At 40.8% G+C, this 18388-nt stretch overlaps 2 protein-coding genes across 2 annotated transcripts; one reads left to right on the top strand and one right to left on the bottom strand.

Annotated features, from left to right (window-relative positions):
- Positions 1-2351: 2351 nt before the first annotated feature.
- On the bottom strand, positions 2352-5495 carry LOC124116906 (PCNA-associated factor-like). The gene is made up of 4 exons (XM_046478512.2): positions 5338-5495; positions 4847-4924; positions 3903-4077; positions 2352-2916 (listed from the first exon to the last, which is right to left on the bottom strand). The coding sequence occupies exons 1-4, from the start codon at positions 5381-5383 to the stop codon at positions 2895-2897; spliced, it is 321 nt and encodes a 106-aa protein (XP_046334468.1). The 5' UTR covers positions 5384-5495; the 3' UTR covers positions 2352-2894.
- A 1854-nt stretch (positions 5496-7349) lies between these two features.
- On the top strand, positions 7350-16689 carry LOC124116907 (inactive C-alpha-formylglycine-generating enzyme 2-like). Its single transcript, XM_046478513.2, has 8 exons — positions 7350-7556; positions 9183-9348; positions 11227-11383; positions 11647-11797; positions 12395-12456; positions 13793-13877; positions 15104-15266; positions 15527-16689. Exons 1-8 carry the CDS (start codon positions 7442-7444, stop codon positions 15681-15683), a joined length of 1056 nt encoding a protein of 351 aa, XP_046334469.1. The 5' UTR covers positions 7350-7441; the 3' UTR covers positions 15684-16689.
- Positions 16690-18388: the final 1699 nt, after the last annotated feature.

Below are 18388 nucleotides of genomic sequence, written 5' to 3' on the forward strand. Positions count from 1 at the left end.
AATAATTAATCTCTCATGCCATGACAGATTAACATTACCAATATGAAAGAATCGGGTGATCCTTAACTTCTTTTGAGTAGTATAGTTACAGAACACCCGATTTTCTTTCATTTGACTGTAGTTAATCTGTCATGATATCCCAGCGGGGTACTAAGGTGGGGAATCGAACCCGGGTCTTCGACATGACCATTGACACATTAATCACAAGGCAACATCACCGTTCCCATCCACTGTTAAAACAAGGTCGAATGATTTGGGGGAGATACTACAGCTTTTTTGTTCTGGTTTTATTAATACTGATTAAATAACTGCCAAAAAAACAACAAAGTTTTCTATTCCTTTGATAACAAGAAATCAGCTCGCCATCTGAGACATCGCAAAATACAGTATTTCCAATTAATTTATTGTTTTGAAAATAGCACCAGTTTTTCTATATTCCAAGTCGTTTTACCGACAGCGATGCTGTACATTCCAAGAGTGAAGATAAAATTTACTTTATAAATGTAATTATTTTCTGATCGCTTTGTCCTTGACGGATAACTATTATCAGAAATAAACGATAAAAGAACATCTTTACAAATATAACCGTTAACAGCTTGAATATCTAAATAAATGCAATCAATATAATTAATATATATATCACTGCTAACACAAAGGAACGGGTTTGGTGAGATGGAGTTAAACGTCACGTTCAAGATTATTACACTTATATAGCGACGAGCATGCACGTCAATTTACCGCTTGTGTGACAAGTCCGGTTTTATAGTGCAGCACGCCCAGATACCATGCCGTTGACATGGATACCCCACTGACACAGTGTGCTGACGCCGAACCGACCATTCCTTGTTTCATTCCCTTAAAGCTGGTCGCCAGGCAGGGTAACAACAAGTACCATCTTTCAAAGCATTTCGGTACCACGCGGCCAGGTTCGAACCACCGAGCAGACGCTATATCCACTTGACTACGGGGGCAACTGAGGCGGTCCCTATTGAACAGCACAAAGACTTCTGAACATCCTCTGAATATTTGAAAAAGGAATGACAAATGGTTATGGAGTAGATACAACGATTGAAGTTTTCTCAACCACAAGCCTGTGGTGTCCAGTTTGAGTTTTTCCAAGTGAAAAGTCTTCTTTGTTATTGTCTGGGGCATAAAATACAAGTAATGTGAAAATCAATCTAATTAAAATCAGACCTTAGTTCTCGCTACCGCTAAACAAAAATCTGATTTTAATGAGATTGTGTGAAAATAATGTGTTAAGTAGAATAGAGAGCCCTTGTGGGCATACTGCATACTTCTAGTGTTGTTGTCATGGTTTCTTTTGTTTTAACAGAAAGCAATTATTTTTCATCCAGCAATTGAAGATACACTTTCTTCATGCTACAATATAAAGAGTCGCCAGCGGCAATATATGACGAAAACAATATGGAAAAAGCATTTAGAAACTATCCAGGTTTGGTGATTATTACACGTGTGCTTCTTTTTACTTTCGTCAGCCGTGATACGAACACCACAAAACCTTAATAACTGTTGGACGGCGTACTCAGAAATATTCTTGCAAAATGACGAGTCAGGGTTATACAAACCAGTGATTGACACCATGAGCACCAATCCACTGATACACTGACATGCAATCAACCTGAACCATGTCACGGAGACCTCCACACACAACAAGGCAATGCCAAGGCAGGTTCAAAATATATAACACCTTCACAAGCCTGGACTGCCAAATTCAATGGTGTCAACTTTGCATCACAAATTGAGGTTTCAAAGATCCTGTTGCATGGAACCGAGTTTATAAAAATGTCATTTGCAACTTTGGTACACATGGCATAGTAGGTTTTGTCCTCCAAAATGCATCAAAAACTTGAAAATTGAAGGGATTCATAATAAACTACTCAAAAGAGGTCAAAATACTCCTGATTCTTTCTTATCACAGTTGATCCGTCATGCGTGCTATGTAAATATTATAATCAATGCACCATACCTGGAATAATGCTGACTGCATCATTAAGTGATATTCACTTTCTATCCTCAAGGGGGCACGTATAAGGCGCTGCGATTCACTGTGCAGAGTTGCGTCCCTTGAGCACACCAGAAACCTATGATTGGGGGTTCGAATCCTGGTTCGCCCCGATTATGTTTCTAGGTTTGTCACCACCATACCAGTGCTCCTGGGTTTCACCGAAGGGGTCAACGTTCGAGACATACATCACTTCGGGCTTTCTCCCACATAAAGCTGTTACGCCATGAAATCACTGGAATACTGTTCAAAGCAGCGTTAAACCCAACTCACTCACTCCTATCCTCCAGTTTATTTCAAACCTGAGAAACAACTGCAACATCTTTCATTACGCTTTTAAAACATTTATTTCACAGTAGCTAAATATAAAATACTACATGAAAATATATGACAAACATCTTTGCATACAATGATGAAATAGGTTTAACTTTAAGTGGATATTTACAGATGACGATGTTCCCCAAAAGCACTTCATACTGTGTACCCATTTCCTTTTCAAGAACGATGTGAGCAGTGACCGAGATCTAAAATGTCCACGAAGGAATACCAAACTGGGAACAGCCACCAAACTTATACCTAACAGAATCCTAATACAATCAAACTGGAACTAACCAACTTTAAGGCATTTAGAGCTAAGGGGCACAACTCTTGCATACTTCTCTCACACATTCATTCGTCTATGTACAGTGGCAGTAGGGCCCGAACAGGCACTGGTCAAGTGAACAGTGCACTGCTCTTCAGGGCTGCTGGTTGTGGGGTATTGCAGTTCGTCTTGAGATCAGCCCCAGAGAGAGGCACTGGTGATTGGTGCACCACTCTGAAGGGCTGTTGGTTGAGGTGTATTGTAGTTGGTTGTGAGATCAGAGAGGTCCTACTCGCAGCTTCCAGAAGCACTGAAATAAAACACAAAACATCAACAGTGTTAGAAGTTGGCACTAGTCCTGTAGGCCTTGCCAAATTGCCCAATAGTTAAGGTATAATAAGGACCAGTAGAAATTTGCCATTTTTATGGGTTTGGAAAATGTTATCAAGTGGACTAAAATGTTTCTACCAGTGTTCGAAATACCTGCCTGCCCGACCGTCCGAAACTGGTTGATTTCAACTCGGGCTGCCAGATTTTCAAATCCCCCCGCCCGACGGTTGGGTTATATTTCATATGTGACAATATTCTAAATATTTCCCGATGATAATCATTAATTCACATGTAAAGATGAATGATGTAACCTAAAAGAAACCCCGTTAGCTTATCCTGAGAAACATATGATTATAGTGGGCAGGCAGGTTTTGGTCAGGGCTGGCAAGTATTTCAGCTAGCCAGTCCTGTGGTCTATCTGAAATTTTTGGGAGTTTCATACCCTGTTTCTACCACTGATATTATTGTAATGCAAGATTGGCAACAGGCAAAATTGCCAGCCATGCCACATTTACTCTTAATGAGCACAGGCATGGCGCCGACAAACCAAGGGTCACATTCACAGAAAATCTGGGATTCAAACATACCAGGAACCTCGTACAATCAGGTTTGCTGAGATGGAAACTCACTATTTTCATATGCTGTTACAGTTGCAATTGTCCCAGTAAAAACATGAATATGTTGTGGTGCAAAGCAAGAAGAGGAAGATAAAGTTGGTGTATTTATTCATATTTACAAAAAGGATAATGAGCAGAATGATTTTATTAAAATCCTCGATCCATAACAGAAAAGTTATCCAAACCAATGATCCAACCTTGAATATTGAACCAATTCCCCAAACCCACAGTACAGGGCATTCAAGGCTAGTAAAATTAGGAAAGGACTGGTGACATTTCTTATCTTATCTAGTTTATTTTGATTTCATATTGGTTTCATCCTAAAAATGAGAAATAATTGTAGTCTTACCCAGCCCCTGAGTCTGACTCCAGCACTTCAATCTCATCGCTGTTGCTGCCACTACTCGAGCTGGACTGACTGTCGACATTCTCTTTGCCTTTGTTCAAGAATCCACCAATGCCTTTCTGCCAGTCCGGTATTGGCCGCTGACACACAGGGTTGCCACCAGCATACTTTGTCTTACCTGCAAGAACACAGAGAACTGAGCATGTTGTTGAAACCCTATCCAACACTTTCTAAATTATACGCCTATCGTTTTGTTTTTGCTGTTTAACGCCTCATTCAGCAATATTCCAGCTATATGACAGCGGTCAGTAAATAATCAAGTCTGGATTGTATTGTATTGACAGAATGAGCATCGACCTCACCATTGGGATACGATGACATGCATCCCATTAATTGCCTCTCATGACAAATATAGTCACCTCATACGGTAAGCATGGGTTGCTGAAGACCTGTTCTAGTCCGGATATTCACAGGTCCTACACCTATCGTAAAAATATGGGCGTTACAATCATCTTAGTGCGAAGATTGCTATGTGGATTGGGACCCAGGATTCCTAAATACTACCCATGGGTCACTATACTGGGTAGAATTGCTGTCATAAGAGGCAACAGTGGGGCAGGATTCACCTGATGTGAAACAGACCTCCATAAAAATGTGGTTTAGAGGTGAGACAAAGTATAGCTTTCCCTAAGTAAGTTGGATATGATAGGTAACATGCACATTTTGATATTGTACAGAAAATAAGACAAAAAAAATTCAGTATTACAAACATAAGCATGGTTAAGTCAATTCATACATAATTCATGCAAGTGATTAGTTCATTTGGGGGAGAGAGTCTAAATAAAGTAATAAAGTATTAAAAAGCTTTATGCCCAACCTCTGGCAAAATGTGAAGCATGGGTTATGGGCGGAAGTTTTAAATTATTTGTTTTTAATGTTTTACGTACCTGATTTTGGGGACCCGGCGCTACTGCAGCCAGCCGCTGGGCTTCCGAGACTCTTCCTTGGGGCTCGCGCAGCAACAACTGGGGGGATAAGTAAACACACACTGAACAAGGTAATGAAACACATTTTGTCACCGACGCACACTAAAATAGTTTTAAAAAATAGTAATACATGACAGATTTTCATATACAAGAAAGAAGTTGTTGTTATGTCAATACCGACATTTGTCTCAATTATCTTTCATACACAAACTGATAAACAGATACATTACATCCTCAGTGGCGGTCCAACTAATAATACCTATATGGTACTGCCAAACATCTCCGACAAAATCCCCTTACAAATAATCAGAAGCATAAAGCGATATAAACATGGCCTTGCCTCTCAAGGCAGAAATTGAGATGTGGGGAAAATCGCGTCTACCTGTTGAGCAACAACACTTGAGAAAATAGGCAACGCAACTGATGTTGTGATGTAATAAACACATGTTTACCTTTCCTTGAAGCAGCACAGCCTCCGTCAGCTTTTGTTCGCACCATTTTAATCAGATATTTCCTTCGCTTCGCTCAACCAACTTCTCGTTCTCCCCAGCCGACAGATTTGGCGCGCTTCAGCTCTACTGGCTCTCCCGCGTAATATTCCGGAGACTCAAATAATATAAATACTTAATTTTATAGAAATAAATGCCTCTCAAAATTGTTTTGAAACATATTTCTACTCAACAGACTAATTACTTTTAAGGCTGAAGAAATTAAAACCAATCGGCAGTTCCCGTAAACAAAGGGAAGTAACTGTTGTGGATCTCAAACTTAATTTTTAATTATTCAGAAGTGCTAGGAAATGGTTCGACCCCATATCTAAACGCCTTTTTTCACGAATTCATTTTGCCATTTTAGCATTGCTTACGATTGATCACAACTTTTTGGCCAATTTATTATTATTATTATTGTTGTTGTTGTTAGTTTTGTTGTCGTCATCATCATCATCATCGCCATTATATAATAATAATTATTATTTAGTGTGATATTATCATCAACATCATCCTTATCATTATTATCAATGAATACACCAATGAACAAATTTTAAGGGATGCTCATATTATTATTCTAAAAATCAACAGATTAATGATTATTTAAAATAGATATAAATCTTAAAATGCTACTTGGTCTTATATTAGACATCTGTACATTTTACTTTAGTTATACGTTTGTATTCATTACGACAAACAGGAACATGATTGAGTTTCGGCAAATAATAGATTTCATTTATGTCGACATATCACAAATACAACATTACAGTTTTAAAAATATTTTTAAATGCCGAAATACTTAATTGCAGTACTCAATTTAGTTATTAATTCCGAGAAGTTAAAAATATCTCCGAATTTTTATTTTTAAAACAGGAACAATATTATTACTCCTTCTGGTTAATAGCAATTGTATATATCACAATAACCTATATTGTACATTCCTTGCTTCCCGACCCGTGAAGATCCGGGGTAGAATAGGTCTTCAGCAACCGATGCCTGCCGTAAGAGGCGACTAACGGGATCGGGTGGTCAGGCTCGCTGACTTGGTTGATGCATGTCATCGTATCCCAATTGCGTGGATCGATGCTCATGATGTCAATCACTGGATTGTCTGTCCAGACTCGATTATTTACAGACCGCCTTCATATAGCTGGAATATTGCTGAGTGCGGCGTAAAACAACAAACCAACCAACCTTTCTTCCACCTACCCATTTATGTATATGGATGGAGGTTGGCACCTGGGATGTTCCCCAGCACTGTGTTGCTTGTCACATATACCAGAGGCAACTAAAGTGGATCAGGTGGTCAGGATCTGTGACTTGGTTGATTAAATTGATTGCGTGTCATCATACCTTGGCGACGTGGGACGTTGCTCATGATATCAATCACCTGTACGTATGGCCCTGACTCGATAATCTATTGGGCGTCGTGATAAAGCCAGAATATTGCTTGAGTGCGACGTAAAACAACAAAGCTTGGGTATTTGTGTAAAATAAAAGTGTTGCACATTTACTTATTTTAAATATAAATTCAGATTTGTATAAATTTAAATGATAATATAAACATGGTACAATCTACGTTCGTGTATCAACTGCATGCATGGCACACGACTGCCACGTTTGACTGTCGGTCTCGCTCTGCTTCATCGATCACGGGGCGCAATTGTCAGCTGCGTTTGAGCGACATGCCCTCAATCTAGAAACCATGTTCTCGCGGAGAACTCAAAGTACATAAACAACACGGGAAAATTGTGATATTCACTGTGGAGTGTATTTCAACTTAAATCGAGTCTAAAAGTAGCCACATGAACGGGGACAAGAAACAGAAACGAGATCGTTTACGACTTCGCATACCTTTACAAAAACTATTCAAGCGAACGCTGTTACTGAGAAAGGTCTTGATGCTATTGACAATTGACATTAACGTTTGTGTATAAGCTTTGAATTGGTTTTACACAAAAGCGCACCCTTCCCACTCGGCGCGGAGCTTGCGCCAGCTGTGACGAAGTCGCGGTCACACATGTGGTGCAGCACAGGCGTCGATAATTGTCCATGACGTTGCTTAAAGATGGCTACCACGATGGGGATATGGAAGAAGTGGTTGTCAGTTATTTTGGTATTTTTAGGGTATTTTAGAACAAATGGAGAGGATGTTCATCCGCACGACGTCAACATAAAACACAGTAAGTATAAATATGATTCTCTATAATTATAACTACCCATAAAGATTATTACACGTATTGGCAAGAGCTCCATTCCTTTCTATTCATGAAATACCACAACGTAGTGTCTCTATATTCGTCGCTCTGTATGAACCATGTATGTTATAGTAATTCTATTCGATCATATATTATTTAATCCCACAGTTTGTTGGTTTTTAATTCTGTTTTTTAACTTATCTGATACATTTATGTTTTGCGTGTAAGGTTATATGTTTTGTTCAATCGTCATGGTGTTATCAATGAGAAAACAATATAATTAAAATATTTATAAACATTCGCTTTACCGTTATGAGGTACCGTGTGGTCATGTAATGGATTAAATGAGCTCTTTTTTTAAATACAGAGAAAAACCGTCGATACATTGGAAATAGATCGAATTCTGTTTTGGAGTTATGTAGCTTGGATACTGTTGTCAACGGGTACGGGTGGTCAGTCTCGCTGACTTGGTAGATGCGTGTCTTTGTATCCCCATTGCGTGGATCGATGCTCATGATGTCAATCGCTGGATTGTCTGGTCCAGACTCGATTAGTTACAAACCGCCGCCGCTGGAATATTGCTGAGTGCGGCGTTAAACAACAAACAAAACATATAACCCGTCCTGTATGTTTGTACCGCGTGTTCAGGGTATATTCGTGTATTTGATATTACAGCCGTTGGATAAATCCTTTTATGTGCGTATATTTATGCTCTCAGTTGAAAGGGTTACATGCATAGGCGTATTGATTATTGGCAAGTCAAACAGGCGGTAAGGGGAGGTAATCTCGAGATGATAGACAAGCTGGTGTGTAAATGTTGTTTTATGCCGCATTATCTCAGTAATATGGTGGCTGTAAATAACCGAGTCGCGGCCATGCAAAAAACCAGTGACTGAAAGCATAAGCAGCTATCGCCGTCGATTACGGTGACGCGCAATCGACCACCCATGTACTACACTCTCAAGATCCCCGACAGAGATAGCTTTGGAAGGCAACATGTAATTAAGAACAGCAATGAAGAGACGAAAAGTCACAATTTATAAGATGGGTGGGGTAGCCAAGTGGTGAAAGCGTTCGCTCGTCACGCCGAAGTTCCGGGTTCGAGTCCCCACATAGGTACAATGTGTCAAGCCTATGTCTGGTGTCCCCAGTCGTGATATTGCTAGAATTTTGCTGAAAGCGGGTACAACTATACACACTCTCATGCAAACAATTGTTCAACTTGTTCAGACCGCCCCGTTCCCATGAGAGATTGTCCACATTTCTAGGCTTGGCTATCAGGAGGATTTACTACATATCCATGGACTTTTCTTTCAGTTCAGCGGTTAAGAATAGGCCCTCAGCAACACATGCTTGTTAGAGACTTATTGGATCGGATGGTCAGGCTCGACGATGTGGTATCAACTTTTCATTAACGTGTCTCGCTGTACACATATATCACTCATGGCTTGTCTGATCTGGATTCAATTATTCAAGTCTCCGTCATATAGCTGGGATATTGCTGAGTGCGGCGTTAAACATCAAACAAAAAACAAAGAAAGAATACTGAAGTGTAAGGTTATGAGAAAGACCTTATACCGTCATGACACGGTTGTCTCCCCTGTGTTTCAGTTATGCTGACGTACAACCACCTGACACCAATGCAGCTGTTCAAGGCCACGGATTTCTGGATGGGAATCAACGACCCAAAATCTGAGACGGGGGAGTTCCCGTTCCGGGTGGGGCACACGAAGAGCTTCTATATGGATATGTACCCCGTCACCAACGCTCACTATTGGTACGATCTTTCGCGCCACAACCACAACTCATTCGGTTCAACTCGCCCCTTTCCGTAACCACTAGTTAACGTCAAAAGATGAATAAATATTATCACAAAATCCGATTTTTTCAACTCCCCAAATACTCACAAAGTCACGTATTTATATGTAAAATCGACTTTCTTGTATCAATAAATAATGAAATAGGGAATAAAGTGTAAAACAACGCCTCATAGGCTCGTCGTACCCAAATATAACCGGGTATTGAAGGGAAATGTACAGTGAACACACCACATCCTAACATTTCAAAGCGTGATATTTTTGTTGATGTAATACATTGTTTAGAGTCTTATGGCGTCTTGTATATGTATTCACTGATATTTCCCCATCTGTATATCAATTTGGCTTTTCATTCCTTTAATATTCACGGTTTGCATCGTGATAATGCAGTGCTAACCAATGTCATCTCACCAATGGGTTAATAAAAAACTGTTCGTGGATAAGATGATGAATATAATTTAGCGACAAAACCCATTTCCTAATCATAAGAAATATTTGCGAAAAGCAGAGTCCATTTTACGATTCCGACTACAGTAAACTACGGTTATAACGAACACGCTTATAACGAACTGACGGATATAACGAACTATTTTTTTGGTCCCGACTATCTGCTGTAGTTATGCTGTATATATGCTTATAACGAACTACGGTTATAACGAACTAAAATTAGTAGTCCCTTGGAGTTCGTTATAACCGTACTTTACTGTATATCATAAGTGTGCAACTTAAAAAAGATCAGAACCACCCTATTCCTTCATATCACAATAGTTAACCTGTCATGCCTTGACCCCCAAATCGGGATGTCTTTAACATTTGTTCAGTCGTATATGTGAATCACTATCAAATAGTGGTGATGGGAAGAGTGAGTGAGTGAGTGAGTTGGGTTTAACGCCGCTTTTAACAGTATTCCAGTCATATCACGGCGTGTCAGCTTAATGTGGGAGGAAAGCCCGAAGTGATGCAGGCCTCAGACGTTTACCACTTCGGTGAAACCCACGAGCACGGGTATGGTGCTGACAAACCTAGAAACATAATCGGGGCGAACCGGGATTCGAACCCACAATCATAGGTTTCTGGCGTGCCTAAGGGACGCAACTCTGCACAGCGAATCGCGGCGCCTTAGACGACTGGGCCACCCGTGCCCCCGGTGATGGGAAGACAAACCGAGAATGTCAGAAATCGAAATATTATGGTGGAGTTAGATGGTTTTGGAACTGGTGGTACACACAGGTCGTCGATATTCTTCAGCGTATACACTTGAACAGCCCTCGTGAAGGCTGATGCGGGCTATGGGTTCCTTATCCAGTTGGGTTTCACGGTTCATCTTTTTCACAGGTGTTCCAGATGGTTCATTTTCCAGGACATTGACTATTGTCTTTAAAAAAGCCTTGGGGACAGGTCGAATATTAAAAGGGGTGGGTTGGGCATGAAATAATGACACAGCGAAGCTTTTTTCTCTCAAAATTGGGTAATGTCCCAGACGATTTATCTCCAGCAAAACCAGTGATCTTTCCGACCCGGGGTAGAATAGGTCTTCAGCAACCAGTGCTTGCCGTAAAAGGCGACTATGCTTGTCGTAAAAGGCGACTAACGGGGTCGGGTGGTCAGGCTCGCTGACTTGTTTAATGCATGTCATCGATCCCAATTGCATGGATCGATGCTCATGATGCCAATCACTGGATTGTCTGGTCCAGATTCGATTATTTACAGACCGCCGTCATATAGGTGGAATAATGCTGAGTGCGGCGTTAAACAACAAACAAGCAAACAAACACAAGTGATCTTTCCAATGCCTTACAATATCTGTCACTGTATCTTCGTGACATGGCTGTTTCCAGGGAGTTTTCAATGAAGAAGCGGCGGTACCGCACGGAGGCGGAGACGAAGGGATGGAGCTGGGTGTTTGAGAAACACGTGTCCGCGGATACAAGGCAACACATGGCCGTGAGAGGGGCAGACAACTGGCTTGCCGTGAAAAAGGCAAACTGGGAGCACGTGAGTTAGGGTCCGGCCTTTAGGGGTTGGAGTTAAATATAATTTGTCTCTCGTGTGTAGTATTTACATATCTATATATCTTATTTTGTATGGATGTTTTAACCGTGTTTTAAATTAAACCTGGGCGATATTTACATTTGTAACCAACCTGTTGTATTATCAATCATGGCAACTGTAACAGTGACACGCAAATGAACTCGGGTGTTCTTTAACTTCTTTTTTGAGTAATGTAGGTGTGTTGATGGTGCTCTCACTGATTCCAGCCCGAGGGTCGTGACTCTGTGATTGACAAACGCTGGACACACCCCGTGGTGCACGTGAGTTTCGAGGATGCCGAGACGTACTGCAAGTGGAGGGGGAAGAGACTGCCCACTGAGGCGGAGTGGGAGAGGGCATCACGTGGATCGCAGCTCAGTAAGTTTGTTAGTTTGTTTGTTGTTTAACGCCGCACTCGGCTATATTATAGCCATATGTCGGCAGCCTTGAAGTAATTGAGTTCGGACCAAACAAACCAGCGATTGATATTAAGATCATTAAACGTTCCGCACCGATGGGTACGATGGCAGGCTATCAACCACTCACCGAGCCTGTCCACCCCATCCACCAAGTCACCCATACACGGGGGTAGATCATACATTCCCATTCAAACTAATTTTGCCTCAATTATGTGTCCAAATAGTAATATATACCATTTATATAAAAAATGTGAAATTGATGAACAAACATTTTATTGTTGGCTGTGTAAGTGAATTGGATTTATCATAAAAATCGAATCTAGGATTCGAACCCATGATCATCAGAACCTGACATGAGTAAGGGACGCAACTCTGCATCTTAGGTGACCGGGCAACACTTGTCCCATTTCTGTAGAGTTTGTCGATTGGCCTGGCGAAGTGCTACACGAAAATACGGAAATGATGACGAAATAATACAGTGGACATATGTCCACAAATATTGACCACAAATGTTTGATTGGCGATTATATCAAAGACATGTTGACTTTCTTTTTAGATCACGTGGTCCAGTATCCCTGGGGCGACTTGTGGGAGATAAAAAGAGGGAATATTTGGGAGGTAGGTCAGTTACCATGAAAACAAGTCAACGGATGAAAGTGAGAAGAATATGAATGTGCTCATCTTCCCGAGGCAAGAGAGTTAACTGACTTCAAAAGTCCAGTTTCCACCCTTGCCGATCTAGGCTGGAATTCCTGGGCACGATCGTAGCGCCACCAGTGGCTATTACGAGTTATTTCCTTTCTATGCCTCTCCTATTGACCAATCAGATTCAACCTCTCGTATCACTTGCATTTGCTTCAAACAAAACGGTGGCGCCCAGTCAGGACGGTCTGATCGATAATCAAGATGTATATTGTGTTAAAACGAGTCTTACATCGCGAAGTGCATCAAATCGCGTTAGCACCTTGATTAAAAGCATGAAAAGATTTAGAAAATATCTGTTGACAACGAGTTAGCGGTGCACATGCTTTGCAAATCCTGCAGTCGACCGAAATCTGCATGGCACTTTACGAACCGGATTTCGATTTCGGTGCGCAATTTTGATTGGACTATATATAGACTCGTTACCCCAGCCAAAATGTAACTCCATAATACCAGCCTAGTTCGGCAATGGTGGAAACTGGACTTTCATAGTCAGTTAACTCACTTTCCTCGGAAAGATGGAATGTGCCTTGAAGCGAGTGGTACAGGCTAACATATTGATCGTGAGACTACCAAATCAACTAAGCCTGGAAAATGGCATCCTAGAATATTCTCAGAAAACAAGACCCGTGAAGATCCGGGGTAGAATAGGTCTTCAGCAACCCATTCTTGCTGTAAAGGGCGACTATGCTCGTCGTAAGAGGCAACTAATGGGATCAGGTGGTCAGGCTCGCTGACTTGGTTGATGCATGTCATCGTATCCCAAATGCGTGGATCGATGCTCATGCTATCAATCACTGGATTGTCTGGTCCAGACTCGATTATTTCCATACCGCCGTCATATAGCTGGAATGTTGAGTGCGGCGTTAGACAACAAACAAACAAACACAGTATACAACTTCCTATTCTATTTTAAACCGCATTGCAAGGGAAAGTACACCCAAATTGAAACAAACAAGATATTGTTATTCTGTGGTTATGTTTTTCATACCGGTGTCAAAGTTGTGCGACATTTTGATAACGTTTGTAAGTTTTTGGTCAAATCCTATTTACCAATGTGTACCTTCTTTTGCGCGGCAGTTTATTTATCCTTATAGAATTAAGATATAATACACAGGAGAATCGAGGACATACCGTCATGTCATATTGTTATGTTTAAATGCGAGAGACCCATAGAGCAGACAAACGCGCAGCCAAGACATCTTTCAAATATATACTGTTTTCTCTTCAAAAAGCTTTGATTTCGTTTCAGGGAAAGTTCCCAAAGAGGAATACAAAATCAGATGGCTTTGAAGGAACCTCACCCGTGGATGCCTACCGAGCCCAAAATGATCTGGGTAAGATTGAAGATATATGAAGGTGTGCGAAACCAGCTATCGCTAGAAGCTCTCTTAAAACCTTTCAAGACTTGTACTCGCTTTATCCACGGAAACATTGTTTACAAACCGTTGGCCTGGCTTGATGCGAGGGAACATCGTATATGAACTGTCAGCCTGGTCTCAGGTCCGGGAACATCGTGTATGAACTGTCGGCCTGGTCTCAGGTCCGGGAACATCGTATATGAACTGTCAGCCTGGTCTCAGGTCCGGGAACATCGTATATGAACCGTCGGCCTGGTCTCAGGTCCGGGAACGTCGTGTATGAACTGTCGGCCTGGTTTCAGGTCCGGGGACATCGTATATGAACTGTCAGCCTGCATCACTGTCAGGGAACATCGTATATGAACTGTCGGCCTGCATCACTGTCAGGGAACACTGTATGCAAACGGACGACATTTTTCGTTGTCATCGAAACTTGTGTAAAACTTCCGACCCGCTTTTCAGACAGGGCACATTGTGTACACTTTGGGTATTTTAAAGGAGTGGTTGGTTTGTTGGATAATATAAATGCGTATTTGTTATGTTTGAAAATTTAAAGGCATCTTTGGCATGTTGGAAAATATAAAGGCGTGCTTAGTGTGATGGAAAATGTAAAGACATGTTTGGTATTTTGTAAAATGTAAAGACATGTTTGGTTTGTTGGAAAATGTAAAGACATGTTTGGTGTGATGGAAAATGTAAAGACATGTTTGGTATGTGTATGTTGGAAAATGTAAAGACATGTTTGGTATGTTGTAAAATGTAAAGACATGTTTGGTATGTAGGAAAATGTAAAGACGTGTTTGGTATGTGTATGTTGGAAAATGTAAAGACATGTTTCGTATGTTGGAAAATGTAAAGACATGTTTGGTATGTTGGAAAATGTAAAGACATGTCTGGTATGTTGGAGAATGTAAAAACGTGTGTTATGTTGGAGAATGTAAAGACATGTTTGATATGTTTGAGAATGTAAAGCCATATCTGGTATGTTGGAAAATGTAAAGACATGTTTGGTTTGTTGGAAAACGTAGTAAAGACATGTTTGGTGTGATGGAAAATGTAAAGACGTGTTTGGCGTGATGGAAAATGCAAAGACATGTTTGGTATGTTGGAGAATGTAAGGACGTGTTTGGTATGTTGGAGAATATAAAGCCATGTTGGCATGTTGGAGAATGTAAAGACAGTTTGGTATGTTTGTGTTTCAGGAATGTATGACATGATAGGGAACGTGTGGGAGTGGACCGCCAGCCCCTACTACCAGGCCCTCATCCCCCACGACCTTCAGGAGACGCAGCACATCTTAAAGGGAGGCTCGTTCATTGATACAATTCAAGGGGACTACACTTATGTCGTGAGATCATCCCAAAGGTAAGGGGCCACAATGGCATAGGAACCATTCGTGACAAACTCACCCCATTCCGGGACAAGCCGAAGGTAGAACCTAGTAACTGTTGTAGGTTACGGAAACATGCGAATGGTAACGAAGAGACAAGAACATGAGATGATCGAAAATCATGTGGAGGGAAATCGAAAAGCAAAAGATTATTTAACATTTATAGGCTTATCATTATTTTACCCAAACTAGATACAAGAAACTAATTTATTTGGACGATATTTCATTTTCCCAGAATGCCTCAAGCTCCTGACTACACGTCCAGCAACGTTGGCTTCCGGTGTGTGAAAGACGCGCCAAAGTATGACCCAGACTTCGCCGCCTACCGGAGACAACGAGAAGAACAGTACAACATGCAGTTTAAACAGGCTATTGGGAGAGACGAGTTATAGAACCGACCACAGAAACCTGTGTTGTGAGAATGAAAGAATTGTGTGGTGTTTTGTCATATTTTTGTGCGTTCATCATCACTTAATTAATCACTTAAAGTCACTTGTTTCGGCAGAATAGATTAAATTCTAAGAAATAATTAATGTTGAAAAAACAGTGTCAGTCACGATTTTAGAATTTAGAATTCTGCTTCTTAACAAAACATCACCTCTAGACCGGTCCTTAATAGAAAGCCTTGTAGATCAAAAACTGTATTAAGGTATTATTATCGATTTACAATGTTAATAATAACCAGTCGTGGTCAATATGCTTCAAATATGTTAACGTATTTGATGAAAATATAATTTTCATGTTATGAAAGCAAGAGAGAAAAAAGTAATTTGGGGTCATTATTAGGTAATAATCAGGGCGCCGATTTGATTGGAAAATACCAACAGATTTTATTTGTAATTGTGGACATTAACACCGTTTGGTTTTGCAGTCAAGGCGTTAACAGCACGCATATGAACCAAAGGAATACTTTCGTATTATATATATACTTGGCGTCTCCACAGGAACCGTATACAATATTTGGGACCCTTTGCGACATTTAAAGGATTGCCATTTAGATGTATGATATCTAATCATAGATAACTAGTTATTTCTTCATTGAGTTTGTTCATATTATAATCTTATTAACGTTTCTAAGGTTTAGAAAGTGCCGGAAAATATGTCTGAACCAATCTTTGAAAATACCTTTCAACATTTCAAATCACCGCCTGGATATAATGTCTTTCAGCAACAACCGCAATAATATATGGTACGTCATACTTTCAGTAATGCTGACTTATATGTTAGATTTCAACCATCGTGAACGTGGACAAGCAATACCAGTTACATCAGAAGCACGGAGATGTTCCGTGTCGATTGGCATGGCTGTACTATCAGTAGTCAACGAGAAAGTGTGCATGTGTACTTAAATGGATATCTACTTACATCTTGTTTGTGACAATAAAATATAAACCCTTTTTTGTCTTAGTTCAGCCTTCATGTTCTATTATCTGTGGGACCCGTGAAGATCCTGGCTTGTATGAGGTGACTAATGGGATCGGGTGGTCAGGCTCGCTGACTTGATTGATGCATGTAATTGTATCACAGTTGCAGATATCGATGCTCATGATCACTGGGTTGTCTGATCCAGACTGGATTATTTACAGACCGCCGTCATATAGCTGGATTATTGCTTAGAGCGGCGCTAAACAACAAACAAAATTTTCTGTCCTGCGATTCCGCTACGACTGTGATCCAAGATCCACGAATCTTTACAGACCGCCGTCATATAGCTTGATTATTGCTTAGAGCGGCGCTAAACAACAAACAAAATTTTCTGTCCTGCGATTCCGCTACGACTGTGATCCAAGATCCACGAATCTAACAGTGTTTATGTAATAGCAACGCAGGAGAGACGTGAAGCCTATGATGACACACCCATGTAGACCTTTCCTGTCCCGGTACTCAAAAGAAGTTTTAACAAACAGCCGATTTTTTTCATATAACTGTCATAAGATTATTTGAGTAGTACACTTTAGTGAAACAAACCCAGGTAGATATACCAAGGGTCACAATCAGTGTGATTCTAATAGTCGCACCAATCAAAGCGGCTCTGGTAAGCTCTGCAATGCAATGCTGAAATTGGGATCGAGTGGTCAAAATGGCTGGCGTGTGATTGCATCGGTATTGTGACTGAGACAGTATTAAGTACTTCTTTTTAACTACACAACCGAGACAGGTAGGAAAACACCTATCAACAATTCATGTATCCAATTCATTTTCAGTTGCTTGCGTACAAAAACGCACAAAAAACTTTCAAAAGCCCAATAGTATAGCAGTGCTTTGCGTAAAGATACATTTGTGTATATTGTGTGTGTATTGACAGTGTGTATTGTGAGTAAATACTCAAAGGCTCCAAGAAGTATCTGAAGCCCCGAGCCCTTTGATCGTGTGAAGAAAGTTCGAAGCGGCTCAGGTCGTGGACATTTTTCACACTGGTGCATGAAACTCACGAGCCCTAGGGACCATATAATCTGTGCGGAACGAACCCACGACCAGCGCATCCTGGCACGCCCGAGAGAAGAGTCTTTTCACAGCGAATTTTTGGTTCGCACAAATATTGAATACACATAAAAGGTCCGGTTTTAGCACTACCGCTGTTGTGTGTTTAACAACTGGAGATGCGACGCTTCGTGAAACCATCGAGATAACATGACTGCACTCCCGGACGAAGGTTTGTTTGTTTGTTTGTTATTTAACGCCGCATTAAGCAATATTCCGGTTATATATGACGTCGGTCCTTAAATGACTCTGGACCAGACAATTCTGTGGTTGACATCATTGGCATCAATCTACGGGACACGATGACATGCATCAACCACGTCAGTGAGACAGTGACCCGTGAAGATCCGGGGTAGAATAGGTCTTCAGCAACCCATGCTTGCCGTAAAAGGAGTCTATGCTTGGCGTAAGAGGCGACTAACGGGATAATAACGATTATTATGGAGGTGGATGGGGCAGGAAATAATGACACAGCGAAATGTAAACCTGAAAAAAATGTTGCTTAAAAATAGCGAGAAAAGAAAAGAAAAGAAAAAAGGTCCAGTCCACAAGCTGTTTTCTCTCAAAATTTGGTAATGTCCCAGACGATTTGTCTCTAGCAAAACCAGTGATCTTT

This window comes from Haliotis rufescens, unplaced genomic scaffold (genome assembly GCF_023055435.1).
Source record: "Haliotis rufescens isolate VD_foot unplaced genomic scaffold, xgHalRufe1.0.p SCAF_13, whole genome shotgun sequence".
NCBI classification, from domain to species: Eukaryota; Metazoa; Mollusca; class Gastropoda; order Lepetellida; family Haliotidae; genus Haliotis; species Haliotis rufescens.